Source organism: Arvicola amphibius, chromosome 15, assembly GCF_903992535.2.
Source record: "Arvicola amphibius chromosome 15, mArvAmp1.2, whole genome shotgun sequence".
NCBI lineage: Eukaryota > Metazoa > Chordata > Mammalia > Rodentia > Cricetidae > Arvicola > Arvicola amphibius.
The window spans coordinates 32,954,244-32,967,654 of record NC_052061.1 but is presented as its reverse complement, the minus strand read 5'-3'; the positions used below and the strand labels follow the sequence as shown (position 1 = coordinate 32,967,654).

At 46.5% G+C, this 13,411-nt stretch overlaps 1 protein-coding gene across 1 annotated transcript in view; it reads right to left on the bottom strand.

The window, feature by feature from the left end:
- Window positions 1-13,206, bottom strand: part of Ranbp10 (RAN binding protein 10) — a 60,072-nt gene extending 46,866 nt beyond the window's left edge. The window contains exons 1-2 of the mRNA XM_038312509.1: window positions 12,936-13,206; window positions 12,070-12,181 (exon numbers count right to left, since the gene is read on the bottom strand). Coding sequence (XP_038168437.1) covers window positions 12,070-12,181; window positions 12,936-13,170 — 347 coding nt within the window. The 5' untranslated portion in view covers window positions 13,171-13,206. The remainder of the gene's footprint in view (window positions 1-12,069; window positions 12,182-12,935) is intronic.
- Between the last annotated feature and the right edge of the window lie 205 nt (window positions 13,207-13,411).

Below are 13,411 nucleotides of genomic sequence, written 5' to 3'. Positions count from 1 at the left end.
CACATCTCGGGTTCCCTATCAGAAAAGAAGAAGTTAGACTAAAGGGCTCCTTCCCAGCTCTGACCTTAGCATAACTCTTTGCAAAATAATGTCAATAATGGCTGTGCACTATTACAAACCCGACGACCTGAATTCAGTCTCTGGATTCTATGGTAGAAGGAGAGAACTGAATCCTGAAAATTTCCTCTGACCTTCATACCTGTACCACTGGACACACATGCCCACAGACACACAAGCACACACATACACACATGCACTCACTGCAAAAATAATACAATACTAGCAGAATATGGTGACCCATGCCAGTAATTCCAGCCCTCAAGAGGCAGATGTAGAAGGACCAGGAATTCAAGGCCAGCCTGTGCTACGACAGTGTGTCTACATATAGTGTACCAACCAGGCAAGTGCTAAGGCATCAGACTGCCTCAGGTTTAAGAAAAAAAAAAAAAAGACCCAGGAAGTGGTGGTGCACACCTTTAGTCCCAGTGCTCAGGAGGCAGTGGCAGGCAGATCTCTATGAATTTGAAGCCAGCCTGGTCTACAGACTGAGTTCCAGGATAGCCAGGGCTACATAGAGAAACCCAGTCTTGGGAAAAAAAAGAATCCCTTATAATTCAAATAAAAAGCAAACCAATTATGAAATAGGCAAAGAACTATATAGATGTTTCTTTTGGTGTAATTTTTATTTTATATATTATTTCCGTAGGCATGAATGCAGATGCATTTGGGCCAGGGCACATGCATTCATACTGAAAACAGAGAATCATTCTAAAAGGTTGGTTCTCTCCTTCCATCATGGGTTTTGGAGATCAAACTTGGGTTTTCAGACTTATACAGCAACCGCTTTTACCCCCTGAGCCATTTCACCAGTCCTATAGACATCTGTTGAAGGATTTATAAAAACAGCTGCTGCTGAGGATGTAACTAAGTCGACAGCCCGTCTGCCTAGTACACATGAAGCATTGGGTTTGAGCTCCAGAAGAGCATAAACTGGGGAGGGCAGCACAGCCTAAAATCCCAGCACCCAGAAGACAAGACCATCATCCTTGAATACACAGTAAGCTTGAGAGTAGCCTAGGATAAAAACTGAAGAAAGGAAGGAAGGAAGGGGGAGGAAGGGAGAAGGAGCCATATACAATAGCACATGAAAAGATGTTCAATGCACCAACAGACAAACAAACTGTGTCTTTCTGTGTGCTGAGCCATCTAACTAGCTAGCTACACAGTGGGAAATTTCTCAGTCATAAAAAAGATTGAAGTTCAGGTGCATGCCACAGCATACACCTTGAAATCATTTTTACACAAAACATGTCTGACACCATAGAACTAATTTTGTAGGATTCCATTTGTATAAAATCATCTAAAATTGGTAAATTCATAAACACAAATGTATTCAGGGCTGGAAAGAAGAGGGCAGTGCTGAACTCTGTCTGTCTGAGAAAGAGTCTCACTTCCTGATCCTGGCTGGCCTTGAACTCAAATTTATCCACTTGCTTCTGCCTCCTGAGTGTTGGGATTAAAGGTATGTGCCACTATACTCAGACTGGAAATAATTATTATTCAATGGGATAATAGAAGTCTTAGAAATAGACAGTAGCAATGGTTATCCGACATTGTGACCTTAAATAATACCACCAAATTACCCATTAAAGACAACAAACAAGGCAGGCGTAGAGGCACACCCAGGCATGTCTCTCAGAGCTCAAGGTCAGTCTAGTCTATTGAGTGAGTTTGAGAACAACCAGAGCTACATAAAAAAAGAATAAAATTAGCCAGGCTTGGTCACCTTAGTCCCAGCACTTGAGATGAAGAGGCAGGCAGATCTCTGAGTTTGAGGCCTTCCCAGTCTACAGAGTGAGCTCTAGAGCAGCCAGGGGAAAAGCAAAGGAAAAGAAAAAGGAAAGGGAGAAAGAAGAAAAGAAGCAAGTAAGCTAAAAATTAAAGCAGAAAAACAGTACATTTTATGTTGAAGATCGTCAGCAGTCACACCCTTTTAGCTAAGCCAGACGGCAGGAGCCTCACCTGGCCTTTCCAGATAAGACAAGTGAGGGCCCTGGCACAGAGCTCACTGGAAAGCTTCGGAGTGGCCTACACTCTGGCCTTCTGTCGGGGCCAGAAGAAGCCCCTCTCTGCTAGCACAATACAAATGAGAATAGTGAAAAACACAGGCCCAAATCTTCTCACTGTCTCTCAATTTCTTCTCAGAGAAAAGGTAGAGTTTTTTGTTTGTTTTTAGTTTTGAGACAGGGTTTCTCTGTGTAGCCCTGGCTGTCCTAAAACTTGGTCTGTAGAGCAAGCTGACCTTGAACTCCAAAGCTAAGATTAAAGGCATGGGTCAAAACCACCTATTAGAAGGTGGATCTTATGGGCACTTTAAATAATGGTGGTGCATGGCCGGGCGGTGGTGGCGCACGCCTTTAATCCCAGCACTCGGGAGGCAAAGGCCAGTTTGGTCTACAGAGCTAATTCCAGGACACCTAGGGCTGTTACACAGAGACACCCTGTTTCAAAAAACAAATAATAACAATAATGACTCTATAAGGTAAAGGAACCAATATATTTTGCTACAGGACTTCAAAGCTTTAGACTTAAAAGTTCCATTAATAGGATAGCTCTGGTAGGAAATGATGCAAAGGAAGAAACAAGAGGCCTGAGCCTTGGTACTGAGACGGCTCTGGGGAACCGTGGGAAACTATGAGTCTATCTTCTCTAATGCAAAAAAAAAAAAAAAAACAACAACAACAAGAAAAAACATGCCTGGCTTCAACCATCAAGCCTTTACATTCAGTACTGGGGAGGCAGAGGCAGGCAGATCTCTGAATTCAAGGCCAGCCTGGCCTACAGAGTGAGTTCCAGGACAGCCAGGTCTGTACAAGAGAAACTATGTTTTGAAAAATAAAAAACAAAGGTCCAGCTCTCCAAAGAGCTCTGGGGAATCACCTGACAGTTTCATCTTGATGTCTAACACTTCAGCCATGGCTCATCAGACTGGCAGTCTTCTTCCTATTAAGAGCTTGCCCCAAGCCGGGCGGTGGTGGCGCACGCCTTTAATCCCAGCACTCGGGAGGCAGAGGCAGGCGGATCTCTGTGAGTTCGAGACCAGCCTGGTCTACAAGAGCTAGTTCCAGGACAGGCTCCAAAGCCACAGAGAAACCCTGTCTCGAAAAACTAAAAAAAAAAAAAAAAAAAAAAAAAAAAAAAAAAAAAAAAAAAAAAAAAGAGCTTGCCCCAGATAAAAGAAATCAACGGCTTCAATAACAAAGACTCTAGGGCAGTAGCTATAAAACACGAACCAGGTCTAAAATGAGAGCTAATATTTGGCACTGGGGATTTTATTTCACAGTCCGATGAGCCCGCTCAAAACCACAGACCATCATGGCACCAACTACTATGTGCATTTTGTTCCTCCAGCAACCACAGCCCACTGCCAGGAGGCCATGCAGCTCACTTAGAGGAGGGGCATGACAGGCCCCAGCACTATTGGGGGTGGGGTAATTCAGACCGCAAAAAGGCCTCAGTCAAGATGTCCCATAGAGAAAGATGGCTTAGAGTATAGATGACTCTAGGTCGTTCAGACATAGGCTCCTCTTCTTGTTTCACTTTGTTTTGTTTTGTTTTTAAAGATTTATTTATTTATTATGTATACAGTATTGTATCTGCGTGTATGCCTGCATGACAGAAGAGGGCGTCAGATCCCATTATAGATGGTTGTGAGCCACCATCTGGGCACTGGGAATTGAACTCAGGACCTATGGAAGAGCAGCCAGTGCTCTTTTTTTTTTTATATTTATTTATTTATTATGTATACAATATTCTGTCTGCCATGTATGCCTGCAGGCCAGAAGAGGGCACCAGACCTCATTACAGATGGTTGTGAGCCACCATGTGGTTGCCGGGAATTGAACTCAGGACCTTTGGAAGAGCAGTCAATGCTCTTAACCTCTGACCCATTTCTCCAGCCCCTGGGCTCCTTCTCTAAATGGTCAGCAGTCTTGAAAACAAGTCTTGCCAGGAGGTAGTGGCACACGCCTTTATCCTAGCACTCAGGAAGTAGGTGAATCTCTGAGCTCAAGGCAAGCCTGGTCTACAGAGTAAGTTTGGGGACAGCCAGGGCTATTAGAGAAACCATGTTTCAAAAATAAACAAACAAAGTAAACATAACCACTGATAAGCAGCCAGCACCACAGACCCAATGACACCAGACACTGTATAAAAATGGTACATGCCAACTACGGACTGACTCTCGACTTGTGAGATTTGACTTTGTCAGTAGAATGCAAACAAGCTGCCCCCTCTGCTGCTTCTTGGTACAGCTCTACCTTGGCGCCGTCCTGGAGGAGAGGAAACCTGAGCCCTCCGACCATCTAGACACAGCTACCCTTTCTCTGCTTCTCACCTCCAATCACCTCTGCCCAGAGGCTGGTGAATTTCATCTCACGTTCAAACTGTGATCAAAAAAGTTCAGCTCCCTAGTATACTGTAATTAAGAAAAATCCTGGGGCTCTGTCTGGACCAGAATGGATGCTGTTATCCATGTATGCCCCGGGAGCTGAGGGTCTAGGGGTGTATTTGAGCAGTGACATTTGTCATTTCTGACTGTCCTGGTCAGGGTTACTACTGCTGTGATGAAACACCAGGACCAAAGCAACGTGGGGAGAAAAAGGGTTTATTTGGCTCACACTTCTAAATCACTGTTCATCACTGAAGAAAGTCAGAACAGGAACCCAAACAAAGGAGGAACCTGACACAGAGGCCATGGACACAGTGCTGCTTATGGCTGGTTCCCCATGGCTTCCTCAGTCTTTGTTTTTGGGTTTTTTTTTTTTTTTTGGTTTTTCAAGACAGGGTTTCACATAGTTTTGGAGCCTGTTCTGGAATGCGTTCTATAGACCAGATTGGCCTTAAACTCAGAGATCCACCTGCCTCTGCCTTCAGAGTGCTGGGATTAAAGGCCACCCGTCCTAGCTTTAATCCACTTTCTTACAGAACTCAGAACCACCTGCCCAGGGATGGCCCCACCCACAATGGGTTGGACTCTTCACCAAAAATCATTATTTAAGGAGATGCTCAGTGGTTAGGAGTACTGGCTGCTCTTCCAGAGGACCCAGGTTCAATTCCCAGTACCCATATGGCAGCTTACAACTATAACTCTAATTCCAGGGGATCGAACACCCTCATACAGACATACATGCAGGCAGAACACCAATGCACATGAAAAAAATTTAAAAATTAAAAAAAAAGATGAAGAAAAAAATGCCCTACAGACTTGCCTACAGACTGATCTTATGGAAGCATTTTCTCAATTGAGTACCTCTCAGAAGGCTCTAGCGTGTGTCGAGTTGATATGAAACTAGCCAGCACACTGCCCTAAAATTTCCTGAAATCTCAAGATGCCTTCTAAGACAAGGAGAGAGGCAAGAGAGCAGTGGGAAGAACTTTCTTGGCCCATCCCAAATTCCTACACAGTCCAGGGCATCTTATTCCAGTGTCTTGGGGACAAAAAGGCTCTATCACTGCTCTGTCACCAAGTCCTCCAGTCCGGAAATCAGCCATGACTCCACATTTTGGTCGCAACCAAAACACTGGCGGTCTTGGAGCTGTGAAGACATTCTGTGTGAATTCAGAGGGTCAGAGAGACATCCTTGCACTGAGATCAGCTCTCTCTCCTCTCAGATGCGCATCCTCTTTCCAACTTGCCCCCTGACGACACACAGACCTCCTCAGGACCCCCCTCTTTTCCAGTGTTCTGCTAAACTCATGCTCTCTACTCAGCCTGACAAACCGTGACTTCCCCTCTAACTGGGATTTCCCACTTTGTACCAATCCATCTACAGAAATAAAACAAGCATTCCAGAGTCCGAAGAAGCAACGGGGATGTGAGGAGGAGAGTATACGAATTTCTCCTAGGAATTTCCCTAGAGGCTGACCTTTGACCAAGTAAGATTTAACTTATAAAGAACCCATGGGGCTAGAGTATGGTGCTGTAGATGGATCGCTATGAGTTTGAGGTCAGCCTGGTCTACATAGCTTAGTCTAGGCCAGCCAAGGCCACATAGCCAGACCTTGTCTCCAAAAACACAAAAGAGAAAACAAACAAACAAACAAAAAACCAACCACTACCACCATCACCCATGGGGCAGTAATATGGCTCAGTTTGTAAAGGAGCTTGCTAAAAAGTCTAATTAGCTGAGTTCCATCCCCAGGACTCACATGATGGACAAGAACCTATTCTTTTAAGTTGTCCTCTGACTTCGACACATGTGGTGTACTGCAGACACACACACACACACACACACACACACAAACGTGAAAATAAAATAAATAGTAACCTAAAAAATTCAAGTGCTCCCAGGCAGTAGTTGCACACGCCTTTAATCCCAGCACTTGGGAGCAGAGGCAGGCAGATGTCTGTGAGTTCAAGGCCAGCCTGGTCTACAGAGCTAGTTCCAGGACACCCAGGGCTACACAAAGAAACCCTGTCTTGAAAAACAAAACAAAAGCAAAAAGTGCCACACTCCCCATGCTGAGCTCATAGTTGGATGTAGACGGCAGCTGGAAATGAGCAGGGAGTCCCCACCAGGAAAGCAGTTTCAGCTTTCTCAACCCATGCCACAGCTACACCTCAAGATACCAAACTAGTTTCCACCCACAATATAAGTAAGTCATGTATCATCCCAGGAGGCTCCATAGCCCACGTATTTCCATATCACTGAAACAGCACCATGTCTGGAACTCAAGGAACAATGCAGCCTAAAGCTCAGCAGTCACTTGTAGTCCCCAGCTTTGGGGTGCTCAGGAACAACAGGATTCCACTACCGCTGGCGCCTACTCCTCAGGACATACGGGCAGGCATTAGCCAGTCCACAAACACGGAGCTTCAACAGCACTGAACCATGCACAGAGACCCGAATGAGAGGCCCAGCTGCAGGCTGTCTCTAGACTTGGGTGACCCTAACTCATGAGACAGAAATGCCTGGATGGCTTTGAAAGAGGAGCTGGCAAAATCAACCACCACACAATTACAGGATACGCAGAGAGGCACTCTCTCTCTGAAAGGACCACTCGAGAAGAAAATCACACTCCGGGTGAAGAACCTAAACCACTGGCCCACACAGACACAACTCTAGTAGACCAGACAGCGGGTGTCTTCTGCCCTAGCTAGATTCTGTACACACAACTGCCCTCAAAACAAAGTCCAAAATCTTTGGCCACAATACACAAGGGGTTTTCCATCTGGCCCCTACTTACTCAGTCCTTCAGTCCTGGCCCCAAATATTGTTTCTCCTCCAAACAAACATGGACTCTCTGTATAGTTCCAGGCTAGCCTTGAAGCCAAACTGGGTTCAAGTTTCAATCTTCCTGCCTCTGCACATGAGTGTTAGGATTACAAGCTTAAGTCACCATCCCCAGGCCAACCTACACATCTATGTGTCTTCTGCTCGAAGCATCCACGTCTCACTTTGTTCCCCTTGAGCATTCCAGCTGCTCTTCCCACCATCGTCACCATCTCTTCTATGAAGCATCCCCTAAACGCAGGGGTGTAGAAGGAAACGGAACCTCGGGGCCAGCCAGCTAGGGCACATACCATGGGCTAACAATTTCTCTGCCCCTGTGAGGTCAAACACAGGGGTGTATCCCTCTTGTCTCTAGAAAGGCCTTGTGTCTGTGTTCCTGGATCCCGTACCTAGGACAGACAACGAGTGTTCATCCTGGTGTGTGGCGTGGATGGGTGAGTGTTCTGCTACATGACCGAGCAAGCAAGAGTTGGTTGACTGTAACCTATTCGGGGCCCTTGCTAAAGAGAACCCCACCTCTCCCTACACTACCTAGTGCTCTAGGCTAAGTCTGCTCTTCTTGGGTAGAGTCACCCATCACATGTCAGGAGGCCTCTGCCACCAGGATGATGTTACAGTCTATTTTGAGGGTCACACTGAAGCATCTGTCAGCCAGGACAGCCACACCCTCCATGTGTCATCACTAAAAGCTGGGGACACCCACAGGTCCATAAAGTGCCTACTTAACTTTCTGGAAAGGCCAACCCAGACGCTCCTTATCTCCTAGGGCAGCCCTGGCAAGGCTTGAGACATCTCCTCAGCCTATCAGACCTGCTCTCACGGTTCACAACTCTGATGACTTGACAAAATCCAGCTAAAGCCAACCAATCTATGCCAAGCTCTTAGCTCCTTCTACAGAGTCCTCCTCCTAAAGGGGAAGAGTCCAAAAAACCCCGCGCCCTGGCATGGAGCTAATTACCCACAAGACTCATGGATCCATGGATAGTGGCCTCCTGGGAACTCCTACTCATCCCTCCCTGCAGTGCCCAAGCTCTGCCTCCTCTTATGAAGGGCTCTTCTCAGGTCCACTCTCCACTGAGTAGGCCACAGGCTCCCTGTGGACAAGGCTGATCTATTGCTGGCTTTGCTTCTGCTCTCTTAGATTTGGCACATCAGGATGAAAAAAAGAAAAAGAAAAGAAAGAAAAACTCTATAAGCCCCTTGAAATAAGCCTTTCTGTGGCACTTAGGAGACACTTGTTTGTACAAAGCAAAACTGTCTCAAAAGAATCCCCACCCAGTCAGGGGATGTTATGCACGCCTTTAATCCCAGCACTCGGGAGCCAGAGGCAGGCGGATCTCTGTCTCAGCCTGGTCTACAGAGCGAGTTCCAGGACAGCTAGGGCTGTTTCACAGAGAAACCCTGTTTCAAAAAACCAAAACCAACCAAACAAACAAAAAATAGCCACCTAAAGCAAAGAAACAAAACCCTTCTGTGAGGGGCTAGAGAAAGCACTCAGTCAGTAAGAACATCAGTGCTCTTCCAGAGGACCTGACCTGAGTTTGATTCCCAGCACCACGTCAGGCAGGTTACAGCTACCTGTAATTCCAGGTCCAGGGATCTGTCATCATATTCTGCTCACATGCACATACCCAACCACACACACACACACACACACACACGTAACTAAAAGTAAAAACATAAAATCACTTAAATCAACCATGACAACAAAAAATGGACTCACAAATACCTTAGGAACACACAACTCTACAGACAAACAAGATTACAGAATCAATGGGAGAAGAAGTCAGTCAAGGCCAGCACACAGCATGCCCTGCTTCTCTAACCTCGGTGTCTACACGTCAGTCCTGTCCCTTGATATTGTGACCCTGCAGATCCAGCAGGCTGTTCCGGCACACTAGCCCAGAGAAGGAATGCAAGAGCAGTCGTGCTGCGAAAAGTCAGCAACAGCTCAGGCACGTGTCTGGGATCAGGCAAGGACATCTGACAGGTTAGGCTATTCTATTGCACATTGCAAGCCCTGCAGCCAGGGCAGGCCACCAAACAGCTCAAGGACTCACCCACAAAACAAGTTTATCACCGTTTACCCCAGCCATTTTCTAGAGATGCTATGAGGCTCAAATGAGACAACAGAGAAGGCTACAAAGCCAATAGCTACAGCTAATGCTGAGGACATCAAGGAGACCTGGGTCAGAAATCTAATTCCAACGCTGATGGGGAGGAGTCAGGGTCCGCCTGTCCTACAACTTCTGTTGGCTTCCTCAAAAACCAAATCTGAACTATACTGCGTGGCTCATACCAACAATTGACATCTCAGCCACAAAAAGCCTTTCAAGGATTCCAGAAAGTAGCTGTGGGGAGCCAGTCATATACTCTCTCACCAGCTTACTACTTTAGTTGTCTGTCAACTGAAGCAAGCCACTACAGACACACATGACCTTTATACAAATGAGGCTTCCAGACTAACTCAACAACTGTATTCGCCATATGCAAAAATACTGAGACTAGGGCACAAGATCGTCACTCCGTTGGCAGAGGGCTTCCTAATGTGTATAATCCCTGGGTTCAATTCCCAGCACTAGATAAACCAAGTGGGGTAGCATAGATCTGTAATCCTAGCATTGGGAAAGTGAAGGCTGGAGGACCATAAGTTCAAGACCATCCTTTGGCCACTTAAGAAGTTATAAGCCAGCCTGGAATAGATGAAACTTTGTTATTTAAAGAGGGAAAAGAAAAAAAAAATGCTGGGGAAAGAAGCGGAGAAAGATACCCCTCATTTCGCTGAAACAAGGTCTCATTATGCAGCCCTGGTTGGTCTGGGACTTGCCATATAAACCAGTCTGGCTTTAAACTCAGAGAGACCCACCTGCCTCAGCCTCCAGAGTCCCGGGACTAGCACATGCACCACCATGCCTGGCTTTCACTGTTTTTAGACTTGTATATAACACCACAGTCATACACACACAAAGCTTTCTTCTCAAGAGCCATTGAAATTTAAAAGGCCAGTTAAAGGAATCCAGATCTCTAAGTTTAAACACTCCCCTTCTGAAAAGTTGTTGTTTCTCACTAGCTCAACCCTTATCTATGAAAAAGGGCTACAGAGAAGACACATTTTCCTCCCTACGAGTTTAAGAAATATGCCCCTGTCTCCTTGGTAATGTCAAAAGTCCAACACCAGCATCTCAGTCAACACTGTAACTGTATTTGAGGTGTTTGTTTTAAGAGGTTATTCTCATTGATACTGGTTTAAACACATTAGATATGTTCTACCAGATGGTGGAAAAAAATATTAAAAAGTTTTTCAGTCTTCCAAAATGTAAGTTTCCTATCTGCAAACGAAGCAGATGGAAATGAAAGCTAAAGATGCAACAGCTTCCCAGGATGAAAAGTCTAAAGTCACTGAATGTTAAGGCTAAAGGAAGTTTAGATGCTTACTGAACTTTCCAGGATGACAATGAAGAGACAAGCCCCAGGATGTGCCCACGCTCACAGAGTCCTCCTCGGCTGGGAAGCCACAAAGTCACTGAGAAAGCAGGGAGGTTCTGATTCCAACAGTCCTTCCCCAGACTCAGCTTCATTTTTGCTTTTTGTTTTGAGACAGGATCTGGCTGGCCTGGAACTCGTTCTGTAGACCAGGCTGGCCTCGAACTCACAGAGCTATGCCTGCTTCTTCCTCCCAAGTGCTGGGATGAAGGGCCTGCGTCATCACACTCAGTTCAGTCTCAGTTTCTAAACCTGGCATTTTACACACAACACAAGGGACACTGGAGAAAAAATTATCCCAAATGCTCAAAAACACACACTCAGGTCCATATGAACGTCATTGGCAGGGTTTGCAAATTTCCCATAACAAACCTAAGGTCTGATTTAAAAAGCCTGTCCCAAGATAGTTATAGTCACATTATCTCATAGCTTGAACACCTGTTTTATTACAATTACTAGGGAGAAAAGGAGACCGGGAATAAGGAAGAAGACAACGAGCCGGGTGGTGGTGGCTTATGCCTTTAATCCCACCACTGGGAGGCAGAGGCAGGCGAATCTCTGTAGGTTCAAGGCCAGCTTGTTCTACTGAGCGAGTCCCAGGACAGGCTTCAAAGCTACACAGAGAAACCATGTCTCGAAAAACCAAGAAGAAAAGATGTTCCCTCTGATGCCTTGTGTCTGCTTAAGTCACCCTAAAATAGGGAGTCTCCCTAATGCTGACTTTAATAAGACCTTCCTAAAGCTGGTTCAACTGGTGTTCACGTCCCTGGACTGAAAAACAAGTTTATGAGCAGCAAGGTCACCTGACTCTGACCATGCGGACACTGTTTATCCAGATGACAGTGGCCACCACAGCTTTGATGAATGCTACACAGACTCTATTATTTCTTTGAAGTTTACTGAGGCCTCTACATGACTAAATGCCATAAAAAAAGAACCTCAACCTCAAAAGGAGGGAAGTCACAAACACCACATGGTAGCAGGGGAAACCCCATTTGGCCTCTGAATTGTTAAGGTATACTTGTTACTTATATCCCTGATCTGTTACTATCTAGTTACAATACTTTAAAAAAAAAGTCCTCTGCTCAACCTACAATGTGCTTACTGCTATCAAGGCCCACTGTTTAGACCAACCAGACCACGTTCACAGTTAGGGGAGAGGTAGCCCAGATCCAAGTGGATCAGCAGGCCAACCTCAGTCACTAATACCAGTCAGGAACTTTAAACTCTGACAAGACAGAGCACCAGTTCTGCGTTGAAAGGGGGGGAGGGAGAGTAAAGAGGGCCTTACCCATCTCTTCCTTTGCTGACAATCTTCACTTCAAAATAGTAAATACCACAGGCGGCAGGGATGGGGTGAGTGGCACGCACCGAGGCTGCATCTTTGTGATTTTTGCCATGTCCTGATGTAAAAAGTCAAAGAAGGAATGTCAGTACCAGAAAAATGCAAAAATAAGCCTCCTTTATCTCTGTGCCATGGTAACTTCAACCCTCCTTTGCCAGAGAAGCTCTGTACTGTCCAAGAAACTGAGTAAACACAAAAGCCTCCCACCTTTGGATCAACTCCACCCCAGACCAACCAAGTGCCCTGTCCATGATACTGTCCTCCATAACAAAACAAGGTACACACAGGCAACCGAGGTACATGTGAGACTCTGAACACTGCTGTCTGTCTTTCTAGAATCCAAATGGCCCAGCCTGGAACCCGGGGAAGGAAGTGGCAGAAATGGAAGTCACCACTACCAACAACTTTGGCACACAACCCCAAGGCCAGTCTGGGAAGACTTGCAGGCAGGCAGCCCATGCACCGCCTGTGAGAATGTTACCACCACCTCTTTTTGCAAACATTACCGAAACTAAGCCATGGTAAAGGGCCTAGCTGAGGTTGGAGCCAGTTCAGGACAAGAAGGGAGGCCCTAAAGTGGAAGGTCTTGTCCAACACTGGTTTAGGACATTTAACTGTAGTTCTCTTAAAGTCGGCTGTTTCAGGACAGAGGAAAGGAAGCAGGTAAACCATGGCCTGGCCAATCCCTCTACTCTGGACGTTCCGCTGGGCAAAGGCCCAACTCAGAAAACCCAGGCAAAGAAAGGGACATGATGGTGACAGCCTCCTTGCAACATTCTGGACTGTCTCCCAGCGGCCAGACCCGCTGATACCTTTGTAGTGGACACGGAGGTTTCCCTGGGAGAGGCCGATGTAGTTGTACTTGTCCTTGGGGCTCCAGGATCGCGGCAGTGGCGTTTCGTGCTGATTGACAGCAGGGTACAAGCGCTGCAGGCGCCGGCTCAATTCCTGCTCTCCGGGTGACGGTAGCCCGCCCCCTGCGTCCCCACCGGAGGAGTCCCCAGTCTGCGGGTTCCCAGCTCCCGGGTCTGCCGTCGCCGCCGCCATCTTGGAGGGAGCTGCTATTGTGTCACTGGGGGCGGGGAGGAGTGCAACAAGAGCTGCCTTACTCAGCCAATGGCCTGTGAGCATCCCAGGGCCGTAGGGAAACTGAGTCCGAATCCGTAAACCCTTCTTTGGACACAAGCATGCTTCGCCAGATATTAGACTACATATCCCACAATACAGAGCGCTCTAGACGCAGGCCAACGCGAGTTCCTGGAGAACTTCGGGAGATGTAGTACAATCC